The sequence below is a fragment of the Homalodisca vitripennis genome, unplaced genomic scaffold (assembly GCF_021130785.1).
Source record: "Homalodisca vitripennis isolate AUS2020 unplaced genomic scaffold, UT_GWSS_2.1 ScUCBcl_2;HRSCAF=254, whole genome shotgun sequence".
NCBI lineage: Eukaryota > Metazoa > Arthropoda > Insecta > Hemiptera > Cicadellidae > Homalodisca > Homalodisca vitripennis.
The window spans coordinates 131736-158382 of NW_025776200.1; the positions used below are offsets into that span (position 1 = coordinate 131736).

The 26647-nt window shown below is 39.9% G+C and overlaps 2 protein-coding genes across 2 annotated transcripts; both read right to left on the bottom strand.

The window, feature by feature from the left end:
• Positions 1 to 487: 487 nt before the first annotated feature.
• On the bottom strand, positions 488 to 1561 carry LOC124370306. The gene has a single exon (XM_046828593.1). The coding sequence runs from the start codon at positions 1559 to 1561 to the stop codon at positions 488 to 490; it is 1074 nt and encodes a 357-aa protein (XP_046684549.1).
• A 17208-nt stretch (positions 1562 to 18769) lies between these two features.
• On the bottom strand, positions 18770 to 26647 carry LOC124370307. The gene is made up of 3 exons (XM_046828594.1): positions 26503 to 26647; positions 24475 to 25198; positions 18770 to 18905 (listed from the first exon to the last, which is right to left on the bottom strand). Exons 1-3 carry the CDS (start codon positions 26645 to 26647, stop codon positions 18770 to 18772), a joined length of 1005 nt encoding a protein of 334 aa, XP_046684550.1.

Genomic DNA, 26647 nt, shown 5'->3' on the forward strand with positions numbered 1-26647 from the left:
GGTGACTTCTCAAACCGTTAATATTCCATTGTAGCAACATGATTTGTTTTTATATTCAATCGTATTTTTATTTATAAGTAATTATTTTCTTTTTATGGTTTGCAGTTGGGCGGAAGGTTCCCTGAACTGTCTGGAACTCCGACTGCAACTGCAAAGGGTCATCGATCATATCTTCGTCAGGAATTGACTGTAGAGAGGATTTAGATGAGGGTGAATTTCTTACCGGCACCTTCGTCCTATTGTCTACTTTTTCTGAATCGACGCTTTGAGCTTGGACGAAATCTGTCTTTTTTCTTCCAAGGATAACTGTGGTTTTATGTTCTGTTGCGATCTGTCTTTGGAATGTGATGCGACTGCTGAATATGTTTGGGGCTGATTCTGCTTTGAGCCGGTTGTAAGGGCCTTTTGAGTAGATATTGTTGGCGACGATAAAGAATGCCCTCCTCCAACGGCAGCAAGCTGTTGCACAGAGTGGCAACCTGCTCGGTTAGAGTTCGGAGCATACCCTCCAAAAACTGAGCAGGGATGAACATTGGGTAGGATGGACCGGGGCAGCAGCGGCTTCAGAGTAGGATACTCCCTTTTTGGGAGTAGGGGCAACCCTTCTCCTATACTCCCTGCGAGCCTCGTTGAAGGAAAGTTTATCGAGGGTCACTATCTTAAGAATTTCTTTTTCCTCTAAATATACTTTGCATTCTCTAGAGGATGATAGGTGTTTCCCTTTGCAGTTTACACACTGGATGTCGTTTTTACAGCCTTCCTCGTTATGGCCCTCTGTGGCGCAACGAGAGCAAGTCTCTGAATTGGTGCACACCTTGCTAGAATGCCCAAACCTTTGGCACCTAAAGCACCTCTGAGGGTTTTTAAAATAAGGTCTTACTGCCAAGGACAGGTATCCGGCCTTTATAGTAGACGGGGGCTGAGGCATAGCAAAAGTCAATATCAATCCAGCTGTGGGAACTTTTTGACCGTTCTCAGTCCTAAATATCCTAACCACGTCCGTTACCATCGAATAATGCAACTCTTCTCTGAGCTCATCTTCACTGCAATCGATGAGATCACGGCTAAAAACAATTCCCTTAGAGGAGTTTAGAGAAGGATGTGGTTTGACATTGATCTCGACCTGGTCAAAGAAACGTTGCATTTGCAGGAGCTTCTTGGCTTGACCGCAATTCGCAGCCTCCACCAAAATTGTTCCGTTTCTCAACTTTCTGATTGACTTTGGTTGTCCTGCTGTGTTGACAAGGGCCTTATTTATAATGAAGGGACTGATCTTGCTCAAAGACTTGCCTTCTTCCTTGTGGCTTATTATTAGGAATAATGGTGTGGGGATGGCATTGTCAAGTTCTTCACTGTGAGGTTCTTCTGTTTTCCGTTGCTTGGTTTCAACTTCTGTCGACGTTTCGTCAGAATCGCTAGCGTGACCGCGCTTTCTGTCCGGATCGTAAAGGTCTCTTTCTAACAACTCTAGTTTGCCCTGCGGGGGGGTTTGATGTAGCCATAAAGTTGTATACCAGCGCATCGTGTTGAGTAGTGCGGGCCGATTGACGGGAACGGGCATTGCCTCGGGCGTCTCTCAAACCGTAGCTTGTGGGACAACCCTACCCCAGTTCCCTGGGGCCCGGTTTTTTATCGTTTACCAAGCTGGGTATACGCGCACAACTTGGACTCGCACGTGGCAGCAGGGGCTCCGACACCCCTGCCTACTGAACACTTCTGGACCAAGGACATCGAAGTGGCTGGCTTCTGAACCAGTACATGACTTACGCCTCGGCAGAGACTAGCTCACATCAGCTCTTACCGACGCCAGATTGGGCTACCAGCGCCGGCTTAAGCACTCCCAGCGGGCCATGTACTGGAACGGTCGAACAAGACGGGAAGATATAGGAATGAAGAAGAGGAACAGACTACTGGAAATGTCCAGTGTCAGAAGTAGAAGAGGGTGGCCAAGGTATGCCAGAATAAGAAATAAGAAGAATAAGAAGAATAAGAGAATAAGAATAAGAGAATGCCACAAGTAAGTAGAAGTAATGACATACTCAGCTCGGGTAACCCCGTGGTCGCCGTCCACGTACTCATAAACTGTTATGAGCCCCTGGGGGACAGTAGCATCGGTCACACCTAATATCTAATACCTGGAGAGAGTTCGAATATCGCTTGGACATCTGTAGGGCTACAAATGGTTCTCATATCGAGGTGTACTAGTGTTAAAAAAATTATTTCATTACCTTTCATTTAATGTAGTAGTCATTGTAATTTGTATATTGTACAATAAATAAAAATAATCCAAAACTAGGGAGTTCTTTTTCGGACATCCGGTATATAGCTTATACAAGAATAGTGAGCAGCTTGACAACAGTGATGTTGCAGTACAACAGTCATATAATAAAGAATCTGCAGCTAATGTTTCAGTTCTATAAATACCTATATTACCTATTGTGAAAAAGAGAGGAAGACCAAAAGGTAAAAAAAAAAAAACTGTAATTGGACTGCCTATCAAGAAGATGAAGGCATTCGTTTAGGATACAACATCCTAAACGTAAGGATGAACAAATGCTTCAGTGGTTTTTGTCTACAGAAGATATGAAAAAATGGTGGGAAAAATACTTTTTGAGTCTTCTGTTGAACAGAATCCTAGTAAAGTGTCCTCAGCTTGCCTTGATAAATGTGCCGATATAAATAGACTACGAAGATATTTCACAGCTGATGGGTCGGGTTCAGTTCAGCATATAATGAGCGTGCAAAGATAAAGCCCTCTTTATCTGTGTCCAGTGTGAAGTAGACATAAAGGATTCAGGGAGTGTTTGTTGTAGTGGGTCCCTAGAATGGTATCATCTAGAGTTTACCAATCCTAAAACAATCCTACAACAAAATTTCTAGTTTTGTCAGAAATGTTCATGAGTATTTTTTTTTTAATTTTATATAATAAGATAGTTTTTATAGTGGTGTATTGTGCGTGTGTGTGTGTGTGTGTGTGTTTTATTTTACTTCCACATAAATTAGCATTGTCCATATGATAATTCCACACTGTTGTTTTGTCTATTCCTATTAGGACGTTCCGGTTTACTATGCCACTATTTCCCCATTTCTTCTACTGACATTTCTTCCGTGTTACGATCACTAAATTCCAAATCATTTTCCAAGTGGTCTGATCCTTCGCGTACTAATTTCTCTTCCCGAACATTTTCAATATTGGCACAAGCATCTTCACAGTCTGCAAATAAATGTTTACGCACTGTAGCAAAAGCCACCATTCATACACTCTTTCTTCTTCCTGAATAGCTTTCTTCTTATTATCAAGTACAGTACTCAAGAGTTTACGTTCCACGTTGTTGTTCGCATCTACGAAGCTAAAAAGGGCAAAAGAATCCATCAATTTGCTTAATGTTCTCAAAAAGGCGAAATTAGTTCACTGCTTTAAATCACACAAAATACCATTTTAGGCCAGAAACAGTATTTAAAACATTTTGAAAACAATAGGTAGGGGGATCGGCGTACAAATTTATACAAAAAAACTTACACAGCAGGGCGTACGGCGTACAAAAGGTAACTCATCTAATAAAACCACAAGCCAAACCACAACTAAACAAACCTGAACAACGCAGCAAACTGGCTCCCCCTCCAGAAGGTGTTGAGGATTGGTAGGGGTTAGGTAAAGTAGGAGGTGAGGGATGGGGATGAAGCGGCGTATCTGTTGAAATAAATAGTATTTACAGCGGAACATTTTACACGGCGCGCTCTATTACCCCTTGGGACGCCAACGTCCGATTAATCGGACCGTCGAAGTCTAGTCAAAAACCGCCAACGTCAGATTGATCAGCCGTCCGGGGAAAACATCTTTTAAAAGTTATTTATGAAGTTGAAAAGTTTGTTTAAACTGTTAGGACTATTTTAGAAGTAAACAAGACTATCTGTAATCATTTTTAAAATTGGTAGTACTAATGACCTTGATACAGCTGTTTGATCATAGTAGCCTGTTTCACCCGCGAAATGCGCTAGTATCAATCCGTGTACCTGCCTGTCTCTCTGTGATCGCTTCTGTCCTGTGTTTGAGAGGTTAGGTGTTCTCTGCTATTCTTAGACTTTTTTAATTGTGCGAGATTAGTAGTTCACCGTTGAGTAACAACACAATTCAAAATATTATCGTAGAGGATCAGTTTCTTAGTGATAGTGAGGTAAATAATGTGCGTAACAGTTTGAGGCAAGTGAAAATAAAGCTGATGATACTGATTTGGATCCTACATTTTTTCCTACTGCCAGTACAAGCAGCAGCAGTCCACGGAATTTAGATAAAAGAAAGCCTATTAATAGGTCAGGGTGATCCGTTATATTCCCGCAACGCTTACTTTTTTCAATGAACTTTTATAAAACGATGTAGTTGATTAACAGAACTAACATTCCATCAATCAATAAGCATTTCCAGGTATTCCGGTCGGTATTGTTGTCGCCGTCATCTTATCTTTCTCGGGAATCCCGATTACGGCAGGCCGCGCGGCATCGCAACGCCTCACTTCAACTCTGTTACCTGTACAGTTAAGTAGTGTACTCATTCCACTTCGAGCAGTGAACATCGAAAAACTGACGTCTCCTGATCTGCGATATGGACCAAGAGCTATCTCGTCCAGTCGACACCGGTGGCGGAAATTACCTTCCCTTGCCGCTGAAGTCCCTGCTGGAGTCGTGCGGGGCTTCGAAAGCGAATGAGGATTCCGCCGCCCAAAACGGCCTCACTAAAGGCACTTCAGGCCCTGCAACGGAGCTGCTGCTGCTGCCTCCCAGTCACTCTCCGAGACCTCTGGACCACTTCCCGTGGTTTTCGAGACCGGGAGCAGTCCGCCGGTGTCCACTGCCCAGCCCGCGGTGGTGTTTTCCAACATCGCCCAAAAAGGCCTTCTTAAAGGCCACTTCAGGCCCTGCAACGGAGCTGCTGCTGCTGCCTCCCATTCACTCTCCGAGGCTTCTGCACAACTTCCCGTGGTTTTGGAGACCGGGAGAAGTCCGCCGGCGTCCACTGCCCAGCTCGCGGCGGTGTTTACCAACACCTAAAAAGGCCTTCTTAATGGCCACTTCAGCCGATCGTCGGAGTCCGCCTCTGCGACCCGCCCGATGGTTCCTGCCGTTACCTTTCGGCAACTCCTGGGTGGCGACCTGCAAGCGGTATGCACCGCCAGGACACTGCGTCTGAAGACGACTTCAGTAGCCCACTTCCGCTCGCTGCAGCGATATCTCCACGGCGCATAGTGGAGTATTTGGCCCAAAAACTTGGCCAAGGTTGAAATAAAAATTTACCAATAGTAATGTGTTTGGCGTCGTTGGAAAGACAATGAATATGGCGCGTTTGCTTTACTAATTACAGCGGTATATTTTATTTTTTATTTGCTGCTATCAACATCGTCATATTGATATGAAAATTGGTGGTCGTTTGAACATAGGGTTTGTAGTATGTATTATTAGGAACCATGACATTGAGCAAAAACTTATAAAATTTCTCATAAAGAAAAGACATATTTAATTTTAGTAATCCAATAGTATATTTGTCAGGGCTTGTCGGCTATTTTGCTATATACAGTTTTGTTTTTTTTTTGGTATACAAAGAAACTATAAGAGAAATTAAATGGATTGCATATTGTAGCCATTTAAAATTAAACCATTTTAAATAGGTCAATGAATTTTAGGGGAAAATTACTTTTCCTCAAATACAAGTTGTGGTCATCCTCTGCAACATATAACACAATAGTTAAAAGGAAATTTGCACTCTTTAAGAATGCTGCTTGCTTATTCATTTAATTTAGACTATATGTGGAACTGTATGTTTCTTAAAGATGTAAACATTGGAAATAAAGTTAATTTTGAATATTTTGTTATTCACCACAGTAAAATTATTTTATTTCGTAGTGAAATTATAATAAAATGGACAAACAAGAGATCGATGATACTCTTGAAGGCCACAGTGCTTGTGAACTTACTGATCTTTCTGTGTCAGGGAGCGAATACTTACCATCTGGAGCAGATAGTAGTACTTACCATCTGGATTCAAATGCAGACGGTAATGATGAGGAACTTGATGCAAATGAAGTAAGTCATGCATTAATAATATTGAAGAAAACGTAATTGTTACTTCAGATGACGTAAGTCTTCAGAATGCAGTTCTTTATTTCTCACAACATATAAGCTTAGGTGATGAATTAGGTGTAAATATTTATGAAAATAATACAAGATCAGAATTGGAAGAACCTTATCAGCAAAATAATGAAACCGCCCATGGCGATGTGCCCGAAACTGATGATGGGCCAAATGGCGAAACTGAAACAAGTAGAGTAGAGTGGGGCAAAAGTTCGTGGCAGGTAAAAGTTCGCACTGGGGTAATTTTAGTGTTGTGAGAGTTGCAGTTGGCCAACTTGCTCATCAGTGTAATGGTCTCAAAGTAGTAGCTGCGTCAACGTAGTTTCGTACTTCCAGATACCTTGATAATACAACTATGAGGTAAGTTACAAATTAATACTTTCTGATGTAATATTTCGAGTTTTTGCAAACAGTTAATTAGACTGATAACATTTACTTTTCAATTAAAACCGCATATAATCTGAAAGCACAGTGAACAACGTGTGCAGTGATGCTATTGACAGTTCTCAATTTCTCCGCTAGATTGTAGCACTAAGCAAATAATGTAATTGCAGGATGTGGGGCAAAGATTCGCACTGCGCGGTGGGGCAAATGTTCGCATGCGAACTTTTGCCCCACCAACGTGATATAGTTACTTGTTTAAAAAGAACACTAATAGGTCTAATATTCTTAAGGGAATAAAATATTTCTTTATTCTCAAAGCAACTAATTATTTTAATTTGTTGAAAATATATTATGTTTAATTATTTTTAGGCTCCAATACTAAAAATTTCAATTTTTTTTCCCAGAAATTAAAAGAGAAAAACTGATCGGAAAACAATAACTGAAGGAATGCTACAAATAGCACGACAGAAGTTAGAAGCTGGTATCTCTATAAGGCAGATAGCGAGGGAGTTTGGAGTATCGGATACAGCTTTACGGAAACGTCTGAAACAGGTAGTTATTTCGTTAATAATTTTGATTATATTAATTAGATCTACATGCGATATCCCACTAATTTACTAACTACAATTACAATTTATTTACTAATTTACAAAAAATGTTCAGGCCGAGATAAAACTAGATACCGAATACAGCCAAATGACACAAGCTTTTTTTTAGGGCTTTGGAGTAAGTAAGCTGGGGCGCTTCGTGTCAGTCTTCAATGAGGAACAAGAAAAAGAATTGGCGGAGCACTGTAAGAAGTTAGACACATGTTTTTACGGACTCACCTTCAAAGACCTTCTTCGATTGGCATATGAATATGCTGACACCAACGGGATACCACATCCCTTCAACAAGGAAACCAAACAGGCAGGTAAAGATTGGGGTTTGAGTTTTTTTAAAAGGTCACAAGTTGAGCCTTCGCACACCAACAAAGACCAGTATAGCTAGAATCATGGGCTTCAACAAGCCTCAAGTGGATCTTTTTTTTTTCAAACCTTAAAAATCTCTTGATGAACTACAAATTTCCTGCTTCCCGTATTTTCAATATGGACGAAACAGGAATGAGTACAGTACCCAACAAAAAACCCAAAGTTGTTTCCATTCAAGGAAAAAAAGGTGTCGGCAAAGTTTCGTCTGCAGAAAGAGGTCAGTTAACCACTGTCATATGCTCAATGAGTGCTAGTGGAAATTACATACCCCCTGCCATAATCTTTGCCAGAAAAAGGGCCAAACAAGAGCTCATGAATCGAGCTCCTCCTGATTTTCAATTATGATGTGTTCCGATTCTGGGTACAGTAATTCCGATCTGTTTACCGTTTGGTTGAAACACTTCCAGAATCATGTTGCATCAAATGAAACAAATCCAGCTCTATTAGTCCTGGATAATCATGGATCGCATATCAGTATTGAAAGTATTGAATTTTGTAGGCAGCACAGTATCCATCTTCTCTCTCTACCACCACATAGTAGCCATAGGATGCAACCTCTTGACAGGAGCTTCTTTAACCCCTTGACTGCTGTAAACGTACATATACGTTTTCGTCCGCGGAGCCCTCACTGCTACGCCCGTAAATGTACGGAACACGATGTATCTCCTTTGTTGTAGTCCACTACTACTGAACAAAGGGGCCCACACCATCTAGCGGCCTCAATATGAACTATCTGGACACTATTCTCTTGTTGATTGGTGCTGCTACCTGATATATTATATTTCAACTACCACAAAACCACGTGCATTTCTGTTTCTGAATAAGTTTTGTCAAAATGTCAGTCACAGAAGTGGTCTTGTCTTGTGCTTTTTATGTGTTTTTCGGACTTATTGAGGTGTTTTTATTTATATAGTGTTTATTTATATAAATATAATTACTAGTATAGTTATTACTACTGGACATAATTTTTGTTGTTGTTGGATAATTAGACTACCATTATGTCTATGGATAACGAAGGCGAGTATGAGATTAGAAGATTTTTAGAAATGCCGAGTTCTGAAATAGGATTGGATTTGAGTGATTTATCAGAGGATGATGACGTTTGTTGATACTGACCCTTTATACCAGCCAACAATTATCGGTAAGTGAATCTGAAATCCGACTTGGATCTTGATTGTAATACACTATTATTAGAGGAGGTTAGTGATCTTGACATCGTTGAGGAACAGAATTTACCTGGACCGAGTAGGGTAATTTCTAAACGAAAAAAAACTACCTCTAATGTAAATAGAAAAAAGAATAAGATAGAGAGAAAAAAAACTGTTCAAACCTAAAGTAAAATCAAAAAACCAAAGTAATAAAAACGAAGGGGTTAATATAAATAAAAACTAAATACACTCATGTCATGGACATCAACTGATTTTATTCCACAAGTTTTTTGAATTTGATAATTCGGAAAGTGGGGTAGTGGATTCAGACACATTTTCAGAGAAATTGTTCTGAACTGTATTGCTTTGAAAAAATTATTACTGACGAATTGTTAGATTTAAATTGTTTTGGAAACAAACAAACAGTTTGAGTACATTGTTTCCACATCCCCCCCCTTCAGAACACTCTCGATTGAAAAAGTGGGTCCCAATTACGAAGAAAGAAATGAAGTTATTTTTGGCTACTACAATGTTGAAGGTACATAACAAAAAAATAGCCATTGAAGATTAATTGGTCGAGTGACCCTCTTCATAAGAATAGTGTCTCTAAATGCATGTCTAGAGACAGGTATTTTATTATTTTTGCGTTTATTGCACTTTTCTGATAATACACTTCCTCCCGCTCAATGCAAACTTAGTAAAATAAAGGAAGTGGTTGATATTTTCAGGGCAGCATTTTCCCGCAACTTCAAACCATTTAGAAATCTATGCATTGACGAAAGTTTGTTGCTTTTCAAAGGACAAGCTTGGCTTCAAAATGTTCATGCCCTCAAAGAGAAGTAGGTTTGGAATTAAATTATTCCTGTTATGTGATTGTGAGACGGGTTACATACTTGATAGCATTGTTTATACTGGGAAAGACAACTGACTACTCCAATTCCGAAAATCTTGGTATTTCCGGAGCAATTGTGACAACTCTTTCTCCAAAATTATCTCAACAAAAGGCCACTGCTTATTTATTGACAACTGGTATTCCAGTCCCGACTTATTTACATTTTTTGCACAAAAAACAAAACTAATGCTTGTGGGACAGTAAAATCTATAAGATTGGGAATTGCCACAGTTTTCAGAAAGAGCTAGAAGTAGGTGAGCGGGAAAGCCCTAAATAATGGCACAAGTATAGCAGTCAGGTGGATTGATAAACGAGAAGTTGTCATGCCTGACATCGGAGCACAAAGATGAGATGGTATCTACTGGTAAACTAGACAGAAAAACAAAAGCGGCCATTGTGAAACCCATATCTGTTCATGACTACAACCAAAACATGGGAGCAGTTGACAGGTCGGACATGATGATCGTCAATGTAGAATGTGTACGCCGAACTACTCGATGGTATAAGAAGCTTTTTTTTTCCATTTTTTTTGGATATGTCTATATTAAATGCACATGCCATATACCTTTGTCAAACAGGCAGAAAACCAACGTTGCAGCAGTTCCACCTAGAGCTTGTTCGCCAAATAATGGCTGATAATTTGGAACCACGGACAAAACAGAAAGGTGGCCGACCCTCTGTGTGTGATAATCCAATGCGTCTAACACAGCGTCATTTTCCATCTCTTGTACCATCCACGGAAAAAAAGAAAAAATGCACAACGTATTTTGTCACGTTTGTAAAAACACAAAACAAGGAGAACAGAAACGCCGCGAATCGCGCTACCAGTGCGCTGAATGCGATGTTGGGGCTGTGTGTGGTGCCCGTGTTTTTGCACTATTCCACGAACTCAAAAATTATTGAATAATAACTCAAAGAGCTTTACAAAGTGTAAATACAAACAAATGTTCTAAATAAATACGTTTCTTTTCATTGTGAGTATTATTTTTCACTTGCTAAAGAATTATAAACAGATAATTTCCTACCCATCTTTAGTTTCCTTCAACCCCCCTCCCCCCCCCACCATCCCATTATATAAAAAATACGGGTTTTCCCCCCTAATTACTCCTTATTGTATTCTGGAACTGGCCCTCTAAATAAATAGTACTCAGAGTGCTGTATAATATTGTTTTTTGCCAATAAAATGATTAACATTAATTTTGGTTGCAAGTGGCAAAAAAAACCCCGCAGTGAGGTGTCAGTACTGCAAGAGTATCACAGCATTCAAGGGGTTAAGTCTTTGAAAGATTTTTTTCCCAATCTTGTGACAGATGGCTGTTGAATCATCCAGGTAGAGTAATTACCCAGTTCCAGGTCGCAGAGATCTTTGCTGAGGCATATGAAAAGAGTGCTACTATGGGAAAAGCGTTAACTGGTTTTAAGGTTTGCGGCATTTTTCCTTTCAATAAAGATATTTTTTCTGAGGAAGACTTCCTCCCAAGTAGTGTTACAGATCAGCCAGTGGAGGAAAATAACCCAAGCCAAGCGTGTGCAGATGAGTCTGGTGCTTCCCATGAAGTCCTGGAAGAGGATGTTGTTGATAATTTCTGCTCAGTTAATGCTGACCATCAGGTCCTCGCAGAAAATGATGTAAGGAACTTTGTTAGAAGTGATAAAAATCTTATTAACCCTAAGATAGCTGAGCAAGAAACTTCTAGCAACACACAGTCAACACCGATCAAGAAAACTACACCCAAAACCAGTCAAAAAAATCAAAATCGTTGGGTGTCCCCACAAATGATAACACCTTTACCGAAGCGTACAGGCGTCCAGAAGAGAAAAAGTAAAAAAAATGAAATCTGAAATATTTACAAGTTCACCCTTTAAAAATAAGCTTCTAGAAGCCACAGAGATAAAAAAGGAGGCGTTGAAAGAAAAGCTAGAAAGAAATTGTTGAAAGAAGAAAAGGGGAAACCCCGTGCTAAAGTCCCAACTAAGAAGCCCATTTCGTTAAATGTAGACCTAGAGCAGCCTTCAACCTCATCACAAAAAATTAAGTGCCCAGCTTGTGACGAAGAATACATAGATCCTCCGACTGAAGACTGGGTTCAGTGCTTTTCATGTGGATCATGGTGGCATGAGGACTGTTCAAGCTACGAAGGTGTAGGCCAATATATTTGTGACCACTGCTAACTTTTAAAGAGGTTGTGATACAGTTTTTGTAATCAGGTTGTAACTTTGTATCCAAAATAATATCTACCTAATAATAGATACCTTTGTATTTTCTTAATATGTATAGACTAATAATATGTGTTGATTTATTACTAAGACAACAAATTCAGATTAATTATTATTAGTAAGTAATGTAAAAGTAATTAAGTGTAAGTTCCAATATAGTTAGTATAAAATAGTTTAATTTTTTAAAATTTAAGTATTAATTTTGTTTTTTAAACTTCTCCATTTTGTATTTGAACCTAAAATTAACTTTGAGTTTGTAATCAATACACAAATTTTCAAAATTAAAAATGCGTACTTTTGCCCCACCTAAAGCGGACTTTTGCCCCACTAGCGGGGCAAAAGTTCGCATTTTAACTTTTTTTTAGATTTTCATTTTTTAGCAGGTTTTTATTAGAATATTTTTATAAAAACATGTCATCCAATAGTTAACATCTTACCGTTACTGTATGCAAAATTTTGTTTTTTTTAATAATTTTACTCGTCACAGGCTGCCGTCAAACTTTAAGTGCAAGCTTTTGCCCCACTCTACTCTACCGGTAATGATGACGATGGTAATGAGTGGGATGACATAAAGAGTACTGTCAGACAATTTCCCTATACTGACAATGAAGGGTTAGTGTATGATTTTGACATATCAAATCCTGTAACAGTATTAGAGCAGTTTTTACCAGACGATATTATTAACCTCGTCGTAGAAGAAACAAACCGATTTGCCCGGCAAGATATTTCAAACAATATCCCCAAACAGAGGTCTTTTATGAGGCAGTGGATTGACTGTACTAGTGGAGAAATAAAACAATTTCTAGGGATTTTGATTGTGATGGGGATGTGCCCTTTGCCTCAAATAAAGTTATACTGATGAAATCACACCATGTTTAAAAATGACTTTATAAAGCAGGCTATGAAGAGAGAGCGGTTTGAAATGCTTCTTCGAAGTCTTCATTTTCATAATAATGAAGAAGCAGTAGGCGAAGAACCCAGGATGAAAAAGCTACAAAAACTGCTGGTCATGTTAAATGATAGATTCAAAGCTGTCAGGATTCCAGGTGAAACTGTAGTTATACATGAGAGCATGGTCCCGTGGAGAGGCAGGCTTAATTTCCGGCAGTACTTGCCGGACAAATCGCACAAATATGGTGTAAAAATATACAAGCTTTGTTCTCCTGATGGCTATACTTGCAAGTTCAAAATATACGTAGGTAAAGGTGACATTACATCTGGAATTTTTTTTTTTTTTTTTTTTTTTTTTAAGGGCAAAAAACACTTGGGTTATCATTGCCCGATAACAAGATATGACACCTACTCATAGTTTGGTAGTGTCAAAACAAGAAACTAGCACTAAAAACAAAAGAAATATTAATAATAACTAACTGGGCGTACTATACATAATACAGAACAGTTTTCTTAAAACTATTAAGAACATAACAAATATACACATATAAATATCTATTATATTATAACACTTAAAACTAGTTAACAATAGATCTGAGTGAGCTGTAAAGGGCCCACCCAGTCCGGTTACTCTGATGGAAGCTCTTTTTTTTTCAGGTACTTCACAGCCCTTCAAACCACTGGCCAGCAATGAGGTACTCTCCAGGAATCCGAAGAGCTTAACTAGAACTTCATTACTGTCCCCTAGCCAATTCGGCAAGAGTAGTAGGGAGACGATAATCGCGCCTCTGTCGGGAATAGTGATTACAACTCGATCAGGACATGCTTTACGGTTAGATTAACATTACACACGGGGCACAAAGGAGGATCCCCGCGGTTCATAAGAAAGCCGTGGGATAGAAGGGTGTGTCCGATCCGAAGACGGCATAACACTACCTCCTCCCTGCGGCTGGTACGGTTTGAGGACGTCCAAGGTAGAACTGACCCTTTTATGTCCGTAGTTTGTTATCGTTGATTTCTGTCCACGACCTTTGCCACTCATTTCTTAAGAGTCTTTTGATGTGTGATTTCACATCTGGCAATATTAGTTGTTGGGTGTAAGGCGCCAATTCTATCGCTTCCCTTGCAGCTCTGTCGGCCATTTCATTGCCAGGTATTCCAACATGACTTGGTACCCACATAAAAATCACTTGAACATTTCTTCTTATTAGATCATGTAGGGAGTTTTTTATATTGCACAGAATGAAACGTGTTTCGGATACAAGTCCTTTAGTGCTTCTATGCTGCTCAGTGAGTCGGTACATACCACCAGCCTCCCTGTCCTAGGGCACACGATGTTTAGTGCCTTCTCAATGGCCGTCAGCTCGGCAGTATAGACAGAGGACGCAGGGGGGAGGCAAAATTTGAACTCAGATCTGGCAGTCACAAAGGCGCAACTAGTGCCAGTCCCAGTTTTAGATCCATCCGTATATACTTACGTCACATGGTGTTTAGCTCTTCACGAAATAATTGGTGTATTATGTTTGCGGATGTATCTTGTTTTCTTATTGTGTACTAGCGAGTTTACAAAAGGTGGTGTATTCAAAGACCACGGGGGTACGTCGCAATCGTGGCTTTGTCGCACCTCGAAAACGTCGATGCCGAGACGTACTATTATGTTTCCTACTCTTATACCGAAAGGGGCTGAAGCGTTAGGTTTCAACTTATACCTATGCGTTAACGCATTTTCAAATACTAAGTCGTAAGCTGGGCTGAAAAAGGTCTGGATTTTCAGAGAATACCAAAAGTTGGCTAGCAACAGATCGCGTCTTTGCGACAACGGCGGCTCTCCGCACTCAGCCAGCAAACTTATCACCGGACTGGAGCGGAATGCACCGGTAGTCAGTCTGATAGCAGAGTGATGGATTGTGTCCAGCATTTTAATAGTGTTGGGACGTGCCGAGGAGTACACCTGACACCCGTAATCGAGGGCACGAACGAACAAAAGCTTTATAAAAGCGTAGCATACATGTTCTGTCCGCGCCCCACCTTGTCCTGTAAGCACTCTGAGCAAGTTCCAGTCGCCGTAGACATTTAGCTTTCAATTCTTTCAAATGAGGAACCCAGGTAAGTCTGCTGTCCAAAGTAATGCCCAAAAACTTTATGGTACGAGTTACTGATATACGGGTACCGTTAATTGTAAGGAAAAGGCTCGGTTAGCATTCCTCTGCCTAGAAAACAATATGCACTGGGTCTTATCAGTTGAAAAGGAAAATCCTGTTTGTCGACTCCAGTCTTCAAGCCGACGTATCGCAAATCTGTAAGATTCGTTCCGCAGTAGCATGTCTCTTTTGCGGCGACGTACACAGCAAAGTCGTCAACAAAAAGAGAGCATCGAGCAGGATTAGTAATACAGCTCACGATGCTATTTATAGAAATGGCAAAAAGTGTACAGCTGAGCACACTACCTGAGGCACCCCATTCTCCAGCATTATTGGGTTGGACAAAGTTGTGCCCAACCTTACCTGAAAAGTTCGGTCGCTCATAAAGTTAATTTATGAAGCATAAGATGTTTCCACCGACTCCCCATGACATCAAGGTGTTTACAATTCCCCTTCGCCACGCGGTGTCGTAGGCTTTTCGAAGATCAAAGAAGACTGCTAATTACCTGTTTTCGCTCAAGAAAGGCATCTAAGATAGTAGTCTCCAATGAGACCAACAGATCCGTCGTTGACCGTCCTCGGCGAAACCCGCACTGCTGGTTTGCGAGAAGGCGGTTTTGTTCCAAAAACCATACCAGCCTACGATTCACCATGCGTTCCATAAATTTTGCATAGACAAACTGGTGAGCGACACCGGCCGATAACACTGGTGGGATCTTTCCTATTCTTTCCAGGTTTTAAAAGGGGAATAATATGAGATCTACGCCATGTCGAGGGAAAGGAACGCTCCTGAAACATCCGATTGCACAGAGTTAAAAGAGCTTTTTTTGCAAAGAGATTGGAAGATTTTTCAGCATGGCATAATGGATATCGTCTGGTCCTGGGGAGGAGTTTTTGGAACAAGTAATCGCGGAGTTCAGCTCTTCTAAAGAAAATAACAGGTTAAGGGGGCTATTTGTATTTAAATTATAATTTTTATTTGTACCGTTTCAATGGTATGTTTAAATCTTTGAAACTCAGGACAGTATGATGTAGTCTTTGATACTTCAGATATGGTAATTGACAACTGGTTTGCTACCTCTTGAGGATTGGAAATGATATTATTCCCAACCTTAAGTTTCTAGGATAGGTTGGGAGGGGGGTTTTCCACAAACCGAGCGAAGCTTCCTCCATACTACTGAAGAAGCCGTAGTCCTTGTTATGGAATTTGTGAAAGCTTGCCACGACTGTCTCTGCGAAATCCTAAAAATCTGGCGGGCTTTAGCTCTCTTTTGTCGGTATAACTCTAGGTTTTCTTGAGTTGGCTGATTTTAAATTTTTCTTAGGGCTTTTCTTCTGTCTCGAAGAGCTTTACTACATTCTTCTGTCCACCAAGGAACAAAGTTCCGCTTCGGTGTACTAGAAGATATAGGTATTACTGTCCCTGAGCTGCTTGCAATTATAGAATTATTTATGTTAGTGACTGCGGTTTCAATAATATCCAATGGAATATTTATTTCTGGGGTTATTATGGTTTCGTTTAAATTTATTCCAATCGGCTTTTTTTAATAATCCATTTTCGGTCTCCTGTTTCTTTGTATCACCATATCCGGAAAGCTAATCAGGATTGGAACATGGTCGCTTCCATGTAAATCCGTGATTAGCTGCCAGTCTATTCTATGTGCAAGACCCGGGCTGCAAATTCGATAAATCGATGACAGACCAAGATCCAGTTTCGAGGGCATAAATATGTAGGGGAGCCGTTATTTAATACAACCAAGTTGGCTTCGTCGCAGATTCTGACAACCAAGTTGCCTCTTGAGGAACAGGTATTAGATCCCCAGAAATGGTGATTGAGCGTTGAAATCACCAATCATGAGAAAATGGACGGGGGCAACTGATTAATCAGGTCTGATAGCTCTTGTCTGTCGAGAACGAATGGTGGAGGTGGAAAAATATACAGAACAATATTTATTTTAAAAGGAACCGAAATGGAGATACATGAAGCTTGCAGGGAAGTGTTTAAGTTCACTTCTTTTGCGCCAATTGTTGCATCTACGAAGATAGCTGTACCCCCACATGCATAAAGGTTGTGGAGGTTATCGTAACGATAAATATCGAAAACCCTTCAAGGAAAAATGATTTGCCCAGTGAAGTTTTAGTTTCCTGGATGCAGACTACACTTGGCTTTGACTCCTGAAGAAGATGTTTTTAATTCTTCAACGCGTGATTTTAATCCGTTTATGTTCCATTGGAGTATTGAAAACATTTATTTGTTATTTAAAAAAAAAGTTTATTTTATTTCTGGTTTTTGTGAATTGTGGATTTTTAAATTTACCTGTGACTGTCTTGAATTCTGTTTCTAAGGTTTGTTCATCCACAATCTCGTCCTCCTCCATAACACTTGATTGGGATGAAAAAACGGGAATGTGTTGGAAGTGTTTGGTGATCCCTTGGGAGCGGTTGTCAATCTTACTTTTAATACTCTGTTTTTAGTTTGTCATTGAGCGCTTTTCTTTCAGCTGGCGTTTGCTGTTGAGGCTTTAGTTTCTCGGATACATTAGTTTTTTACGTTTGGTGTTTTTTAGGAATTTTGCTCTAGTGCTCTGTAGACGAGGATCGTCAGATGTCTTCGCTGGAAGTAGCTTCTGTTGTACTTGGGGGATTGGATTGAAGTTAGCCGAGAGTAAAACTAATGACATTTGCCATTTGTTGTGTCAGGGCTTCAACCATCGCTTCCAAGGAAGAACAATGAGAACAGGAAGGAGTATCTCGGGTTGTCGAGGCAGCAGCTTTTGCGTAAGACAAATCTTTCTTCGGCAGTTGAAATGTTCGTCTTCTATACTCTTTGCGAGCATCCACGAATGACAGCTTGTTAACTGTGGCAATCTTTATTACCTCCTTTTCTTCTAGGTATATCTTACAATTTCTTGAGGCTGCGGAGTGTTTTCCTTTGCAGTTAACGCAGAAGGGTTCTATGTTGCATGTCTTTTCATTGTGGTCTTCCTTACCGCATTGTACGCACAGTTCTTGGTTTTGGCCATACTTTACTAGAATGTCCGAAACTTCTGACATCGAAAAACATCGCTGTGGGTTTCGAAAGTTACGGACGTACAGAAAGAACAAGATATCCTGCCTTAATCGTCTCCGGAGGGTGGGGTAAGTTGAAGGTTAGGATATGCCCGGGAGTTGCGATTTGATTCGTTCCTTCCATCCGGGTTATTCTGACGACATCAGTTACGAAACTAGGTTTAAGTTCTTCTTTTACCTCATCTAGATTGCATTCAAGCAGCTCCCTACTGAAAACGATACCCTTTGAAGAGTTCAGGGTACTATGGGGTTGAACTACTACTTGAAATTGATCAAAGAATGAGGTCATCTTCAGTAGTTGTTTCGATTGTTTACTATCAACCCGCTTCCACCAGAACAGTTCCATCTCGAAGTTTCTTAATGAGTTTTGGCTGGCCTCCTGCTCCTACAATTGCCTTGTTAATAAGGAAGGGGCTAGCTTTGGATAGAGGGTTTCTTCATCTCTCGACTTGAAAACTAGGAACAGTGGAGTGTTTGTTGCATAGGCCTCGTCATTTTGGTCTATTCTTCTTTGTTTGCTGTCCTCTTCTTGCATGGGAGTCGGGTGATGGTCTTTTCAGATTACTTTCGCAATCTCTGTTTACTACACTGTGCCTTGGAGTTGGGGAGGTATCCATAGAAAGTTAACCAGCGCTTTGTGTGGAGAGGTGCGGGCCGAAAACACCAGGAACGGGCGTGCCCTCGGGTCCTTGAAACAAACAGACCCTACCCAGTTCCCCGAGGCCTGGTGTTAGCTCGTTTTAACCGAGAGACGGGAAATTCGCGCACGACTCGGGCTCGCACGTAGCAGCAGAGACTCCGACATCTCTGCTCACTGCACACTTCCTGACCAAGGACTGACGTGGCTGGTCCTCAGATCCGTATCGTCACTGACGCGTCGGCAGCGCAAGCGCACATCAGCCCCAGCACACTAACAAGAAGGCAACTCCTTGATTAGGGCTGGGGCACTCCGCCAGCGGGTGACGAAGCGGAACAGTCGGAAAGGAGTGAGTAGGGATTGATAGGATTAAGGATAACGGGAAAGGATGGGAAAGGCAGTTTAACGTCATACCCAGGACGACGAATACATCTGGAAAAGGGCACAAACAAAAAGTAATGCTGCATCTTATTCACGATTTCTTAGGCCACGGCAGTTTGCTGTACGCTTATAATTATTACAACAGCGTTGAGTTAGCTAATGCCTTACTTAAAAGAAAAACTTACCTTTGTGGTACCTTGAGAAAGGATTTGAAGTCTAATCCGAAGACAGTTATAAGGAAAAAATTGAAAAAGGGTGAAGTGTATGCGCAGAAGAACAAAAAAGGTGTAAAAGTAATCAGCTGGGTTGACAAAAGGCGAGTAAACTTGATAAGTACTCGACCTGAGGATGGGGACAACTTATTGCCCAGTAAAAAAACCAATAGAAATAACGAGCCAATCATGAAACCTAGCTGTTTTTTAGCTTACAATGATGTCAAAAAGGGCGTAGACGTATCAGACCAAATGAGTTCTTAGTATTGCCCATTGAAGGTTGCACTAGAGTTATTGCTGGGTACATGTGTTGTGAACGCTTTTGTGGTATTCAACGGTGTTGGGGAAAAGCTAAATGGGATATGCTACAATTTTGATCTGTTTTGGCAAGAAAGCTTGTAGAAGAAAACAGTAACTGTAATCCTGCTTCTAATCAACTCTCAACACCTCCGATTTTAGGTAAGCCTTATTATAACTAGTGTAGTTCATTTGAATGAAATAATCTGAACCGGTATTGTTTTAGGAAACAGAACAAATAGTTTGCACTTAAATTAGGCCTCAAAGTCTGTACAAACAACTTTAATTATAAGCTTCTTGAACATTTGACTTTTACCATTTTTTTCAACATTGAATGTGCTTTTTTCAGCAAGACGATTACCTGCCCAAAGACACGAATTAGTTAAGAGAGATGGCCTGGCTAAGAAATCAAGAAAACGATATTTACCTTGCTATGAGTCTCTAGTTGCCTGTCATGGAACAACAGAAGCCAGAAAACGTTGCAATAGAGTTACAACTTTCTGCAAAGACTGCACAGATAATCCAGCTATGTGTTTGGACTGTTTCAATAACAATAGATTTAGAGTTTTTTTAATACTTAGTTATCTAATTACTTCATTTTAAATTTACGAAGTAATCGTTAGGTTATACTTGTGTCTTTCTGCTCATTAAAGTCTTCAACCAGTGCAATCCCGGTAAGTCTAACAAGAAACATTGCTAATACAGTTTCCTGCACTCCTGATACTAGTCTCATTTACAAGCGCTAGAGTTCGGTATGGGAGATATAGGGACAGTTAGGCCCAGCGCACACACAGCGACTGTTAGGCCTACCACACACGGGTCGACCGGTTTGCGACTATAGTTTTCAAATCGGTTGCAGACGCAACTGTTTTGTTGACCTTGGACGTGTGCTGGAGTGGGGATCAACACACGGGCTGACTAAACTGCAACCAGTTTTGAAATCAGTTGCCGACTGGTCGCATACGACCGTATTTTCTTGTCACCAAACAGTTGCGTTGCATAGTTTTCACGTGTTTGTGAGTGCAAGATGGGGGATCAAGAGTTGAATTTAAAACTTGTAGCAGAGGTCGAAAAGTACGAAGTGTTGTATAATTACAAATTACCAGGATATTCTAGAAAGGATATAACTGACAAGGCTTGGCACGAGATTGGAGTAGCAATGAACATGACAGGTAATTGATAGCAGATATGTGCAGGGTGTCCCGTTGTGAAGTAGTGCCAGACAAACGATATGGTTTTTCAGTCAAAATAAGCAAAAATGTTTAGTGTTGATATCTCAAGACCTATCGTTATCATCGATAATTTGACAGTTTTTAAACCGTTTAAAATTAGAATTTTTTTCATGACCACCATACTTTATCTGTACTATAGTATATGTGAGAAACTAAAAATTCATGCGGTTGATAAATACAGTCTTGAGAAAATAAAACATTTTTTACCGTTTCATAATGGCGGTAATGTAAAATATTTTATCCATTTAAAATATCATGGATTTTGGCCCTTTATTTATGGGACATTCTGTATTATAATTTTTAAATGAAAAAGAAATTAATAATAAGTCAGTTAAAAAATATAGTTATAATTTAAATGTACAAAGTTGTTTTATTGAAGTTATGTTTTGGACAGTTTACTTGAGTCCTTATAGGCTTGCAAATCCGACATCTTGCAATCAATGATGTTTTCACTTGGAAGAATGATTTATTCTATAGCTTTTTCCCACTGCCAGGGCAGAGATGCTTGAGGAGAAAATGAAGTAACTTGCCAAATATTGTCTCACAGTAACTGCCGAAGAGCTTTCAGTGATTGGATGCTGTCTTGGGCATGGTCCTTCAGCTATTTCCACTGTAGCCGGGGCGTATAGTCGATACCTTCTCTTTTACGTACGTAATTGTGTAGGATACAAGCGGCTTTTACGATGTCGATTACTGTTTCTGCATTGCGACATCTTATGGGACCATTTAACACTGCAAAAAACTTTTCACTAGCCATACCAAACGTGCATTCAATAGATTTTCTTCCTCGGCTTAATCTGTAGTTAAATATTCTTTTTACATCATTGAGTGATTTTCCATTGTATGGTCTCATTACATTGCGTGCTAGTGAAACGCTTCATCTGCCAAGAAGTAGTAAGGGAATGGTCTTTGTATGTCGTCGTATCGCAATGGGGTGGGTGGCGGAGTTTGAAAAGCACCATGGTTGAGCCAGTTATCGCATGGCACTGACCTTGTAAAACACCTCCATCGCTATTTTCGTCCAGCATATTCCCTGGTTTCTATCATAGTGAAAGCACCATCAGCATCACAGCATCCGAGTAAGATTATTGAATTGAAACTTTTATAGTTAAAATTTTCTGAAACCAGTATTTGGATATTTCTCAATGCGGATATGCTTTCCGTCTAACGCCCAAGGCAATTTGGTAAGTTCCACAATGTCTCAAAACGTTCGGCAATTACTTTCCATTGGTCACCTATTGGGTACCCGGCATGTAAGTTGCTTGCAATGCATTTCAAAATGATTTTCGTGGTTTCTTTAATAATGACTCCCAACTGTACTCTCGCCTCTTGCAAAATTATAAGAGAGAGCGACAAATGAACATCCTGTAGCCAAATACCTGTAAAAACGCTTGAATGTAACAAGCATAATTACTGACGGGTTTTTCATAAATTATATATAATACTTAGTGTACTTATCACACGTACAATATTGTGCATTTCTACTTTATACTACAACTTACATCGGCCAACCGATTCAAGTTTTGCTATCCCTTTTTTTTCTTTTCAGCTGCGGAATGCAAAGACAAGTGGCGTAATCTCCGGACAGTATTCATGCGAAAAATCAAACCTTCACCTTCGGGAAAATCTGGCGCTAAGAAGAAGGGCCTACTACCTGGCCAGAGGCCATGCAGTTTTGTTTGCCGTATTGTAAGAACATTAGCTCCTCCTTCTACAGGAAATTTACCAGAGGTTCCTAACTGTAGCGACGTAAATACCGACGAAACTTTATTGGAATCACAAATATTGGATGATATGATATTCCAGATGCTCCATTCAATTGAATCACCGCAATCGCCGTCAATAGTACAGGGTAATACTTCCCGGTCATCCCCAATCATACCAATACAACTCATACCAGCTCACAGCCATCGTCCATTCCGAATGAAGGTAAAAAACGCCTAACGCAGAAGAAAAAAGCCGCTGTCTGAAAGCAGATCAATGTTTTTGCTGCATATTTTAAGGCAAAAACAACACGACTTGAAAATAGTACTACCGCAAACGATAGTAACAAGAAAGAAGCTTTGAAAATGTTCCTTCTTAGCTTTTGATACCAGAGTTGGAAGAACTCAGTGTTTTCACAAAATCAAACAATGTAAACGCAAAGTTTTTACTCTTATTGATGAAATATCAGGCACATCAGATGTCACACCAGCGTCCGCCACATTCCAGCATTTCACTAATCTCTCACCAGTCAGGCAGCAATATATGAAATAATGAAATAATGAAATTTATTCCTTTAAAAGTACGCATACAAATACAACTTAATCATAGGAATATAAGTTGACCACAGTATCCAGTAATTGTGGCCAACGATAATTAATTTAAGAAAATTACAATGTAAACAATTAATTTGTGAGTCCAGCAACAAATTAAAAACTCGCACTCCGTGGCGCCTGTGTTAAAATTGAGGAACAAATATTATAATATTACATTATATGACAAAAGAAAAATTACAAAAACTTCTTAACTTCTTACTTAATATTTAGTGCGCCGCCAACATCCGCTGGTTAATTACTACACGCAATTTACACAGGACATTGACGCCAACCAGTTCTATGTGCAAAAATCTGGAATAATTACTTGATATCTAATTTTGTATTTTGACAATAAATAACATACCTTAGGAGTTATGAGTATTCTTTCTTCAGCAGTCACACCATTCCCTCATATTTGTGTCAACCTTATGTACAAATGGAGCAACCAGCGTCACCAATTCCACATATGACTCTTTGGACATTCTGTAGAAAGCTATAAACTATCTGTCTGTCTCTTTTAATTGTTCAGCTGCTACGAATAGTCTGCACCTTACATTTTTCCTCTATGTATGGGTGACACCAATATTTTCTGCGCATTCTTCGTTGTCTACGACGTAGAAAACATGCAATTATGTCTTCCTCGTCCTCACATAGTACTTGACATGATCGATAAAGTTACACTTTGACAAATAACTATTCAATTATTTGATAATTTATCAAGTAAAAAATGTGAATGTAAACATTACTATACCACTATACGCATGTTCGCACAGAGATCGCCAACTGATCCACACCAGTCGCGTCGTATGTGGAGTCAGGTTTTATTTTGGTTGCAAACTCGTTGCGTTTGAAACTAGTTCTAAACTCTGGTTGCAAACGGGTCGATCCGTGTGTGGTAGGCCTTAGGCCCAGCGCACACACAGCGACTGTTCTGCAACTAGAGTCGGCAACCAGTTGCGTCTGCAACTAGTTTGCAACTGAAACAAAACTTCTGTCCGCACACGTCAACGGGTCAGTTGTGAATCAGTTGCGTCTAATGTGCAATTAGTGGAGTATTTTGTAGGGAGTATTACGCTGTGTTTTTTGGCATTTCCTTGACCATTTGTGCTTACCATGTCATCAGTCTCAGACGAAGAGGATGTCGTTAACTACTACCTTTATCGAAGGCGGCGAAGGACATAAAGAGAGCATTGGGTCCACCCTTATTTAAGAAATAATGTGAACTCTAGGCTATTTGTAGCAGCTAGAGAGTTGTCTCAGTCGGATAGGAAGTTTAAATCTTTTTACCGATTGACAAAAGATTCATTTTTGGAACTAACAAGACTGGTTGGCCCTTCCTTGGAGAAGATGGACACACACGTGAGGGAATGTATTCCAGCACAGGAAAGATTAATGATCACTCTGAGGTAAGTTTAATAAGTTAACTTTATTGTTATTTTAAAATTACATAAGAATAAAAATATCCACATAAGAAAAAATACATAAGAAATTACCATTGAGTACTTATATTTACATGTTTGAGCTATTAAGACCTTGAGAAAAAGCGTTATAAAAATCTGCAGTTTGAATATTTACATCAGACATGTGAGTCAAGTCTATTTGTGACTCTCTTGAGTCGGACATCGTCGGTGAGGTGAGGATGGTGAGGCCTGATGAGGACCGTGGCTGCTGCTGATGGTGTCCCGAGAGACTTATATCATCAATCACTCTCAACACCTGTCGCTTGAAAAGTTTTATTTGCGAATCACTTAATTCTTCTAATTCAGGAATCAAGCTGAGCAGGAACATATTGATCCCCTGCTGTCGATCAATATTCTGATTGGTATCGGCCTCAAGTTTTGATAGTAGCTTTGCCTTTTTTACCCTAAAGTACTCCGCTACCGTTTGGTCTGCTATGGTCGCAGCACTTTTGGATTTTCTCTTAGGGATTTGAGAAGTAGGCCTATTACTTGATGTTGAACTTGTGGATTGTATTTCCACGGCCTGTTGGGGATGATCTAAAATTGAGGGTGACATTTCTGGGGGAAAGTGGTCTACGTCTGTAGGATCGATTTCCAACTGAATGGGGTCATCAATTTGGGTTTCAGAACCTTCATTTTCAGGAACTGTAGACTGGGTATTGCTGGGTGGTGGAGGCATATTTCCCGGAGAGGGGGGAGTAACTGTTTTTATGAATGGCAGACAAAACTGCATGGCATTTTCCAAGTAGTATGCCTTTTTCTTCCCCCCAGAACCACTAGGGGAAGGTTTCATTCTTCTCATAAAGACGGTTCGTAGATTTCTCCACTTCTCTTTGCAATCTTGCACTGAAACAAAAACAGAGAAAATCTTATCAAAAAATAAAATCTTTTCTTTAGGTAAAACCTATTAAAATTTCATAATTTAAATAGGTTTCACCACCTAACCTATGTTTTTTTCTGTTGCAGGTATTTGGGAACTGGTGAAACATTTGTGGCAGTGTCCTTATATTTTGCAAGAGGTGAGAGTACAGTTAGAAAAACTATCAAGGAAACCTCAGAAGCTATCCGGAACATACTGAGGGATATTTACATGCCTGTTCCTACTCAAGATATGTTGAAACACATTGCTGATCGTTTTGAGCTGCTATGGAACCTTCCAAATTGCATTGGAGCACTGGACGGTAAGCATATAAGAATTGAAAAGTTTCCACATACTGGATCTGAAAACTTCAATTACAAGAACTTCCACTCAACTGTACTTTTGGCATGTTGTGATGCCGATGGGCTCTTTACAATTATTGAGCCAGGTTATGCTGGGCGTAACAGTGATGGAGGCATTTTCAAAGCAAGCTCAATGAAATTCTGGATGACGCATGATGATAATATCCCCTTTCCATCACCATTGCGGTATGATGAAAAAAACATACCGTTCCCATACTACTTCGTAGGAGACGAAGCTTTCCCACTGACTCGGAACCTTATGAGGTCTTTTTCAGGTAAAACACTGGACAATGTTAAACGGATATTTAACTACAGATTGAGCCGAGGAAGGAAAACCATTGAATGTGTGTTTGGAATGGCAGCAGAAAAGTTTGCAGTCTTAAACGGGCCAATACGATGTCGTGATTCTTCAACAGTAAATAGCATAGTGAGATCAGCTTGCATCCTACATAACTTTGTTCGAAAGCAGGAAGGAGCTGAGTACAGGCCTCAAGGCATATCTCAACCTGAAAATCTACCTCAACGTCCGACCGGTATTGAAACAAGAGACTTGGTGGTAAACGATGGATCATCAGCAATTGCTCTGAGGAATTATCTGGCCAATCATTTCCTTTCTGCAAGTTTACCGTGGCAGTGGAAAGCAGCAGTGTAACTACCCTGACTTAAGCTAAAATTACAAAAACTATACAATAGATTTGTGATGGATACAAACAAATTAACGAAAAATGTGGTTATTTATAAACTGATGGTATGATTATCACTTTAGTAATGTTATTAGGATACTAATTTAATTTATGAAGATTACTGTAAGATTGAACGTAAAACATTCATCCGTTCAAAAATTATTGTGCCTAACACCGATTTGTACTCAAATTGAATCTAATAAGTAACAATTTCGCTGAAAAATATAAAATAAAACATTTTCTTACCTGTCATATTTACTTCAGCGGCCACTTCTTTCCATGCTTTCTCCGATACATCTTTCCGTGCATAGTCTGGGAGTTTGTAATTGTAAAGTGCTTCATGCTTCTCCACTGCTCCAACTAGCTTAATGTTTAGTTCTTGGTCACCCAT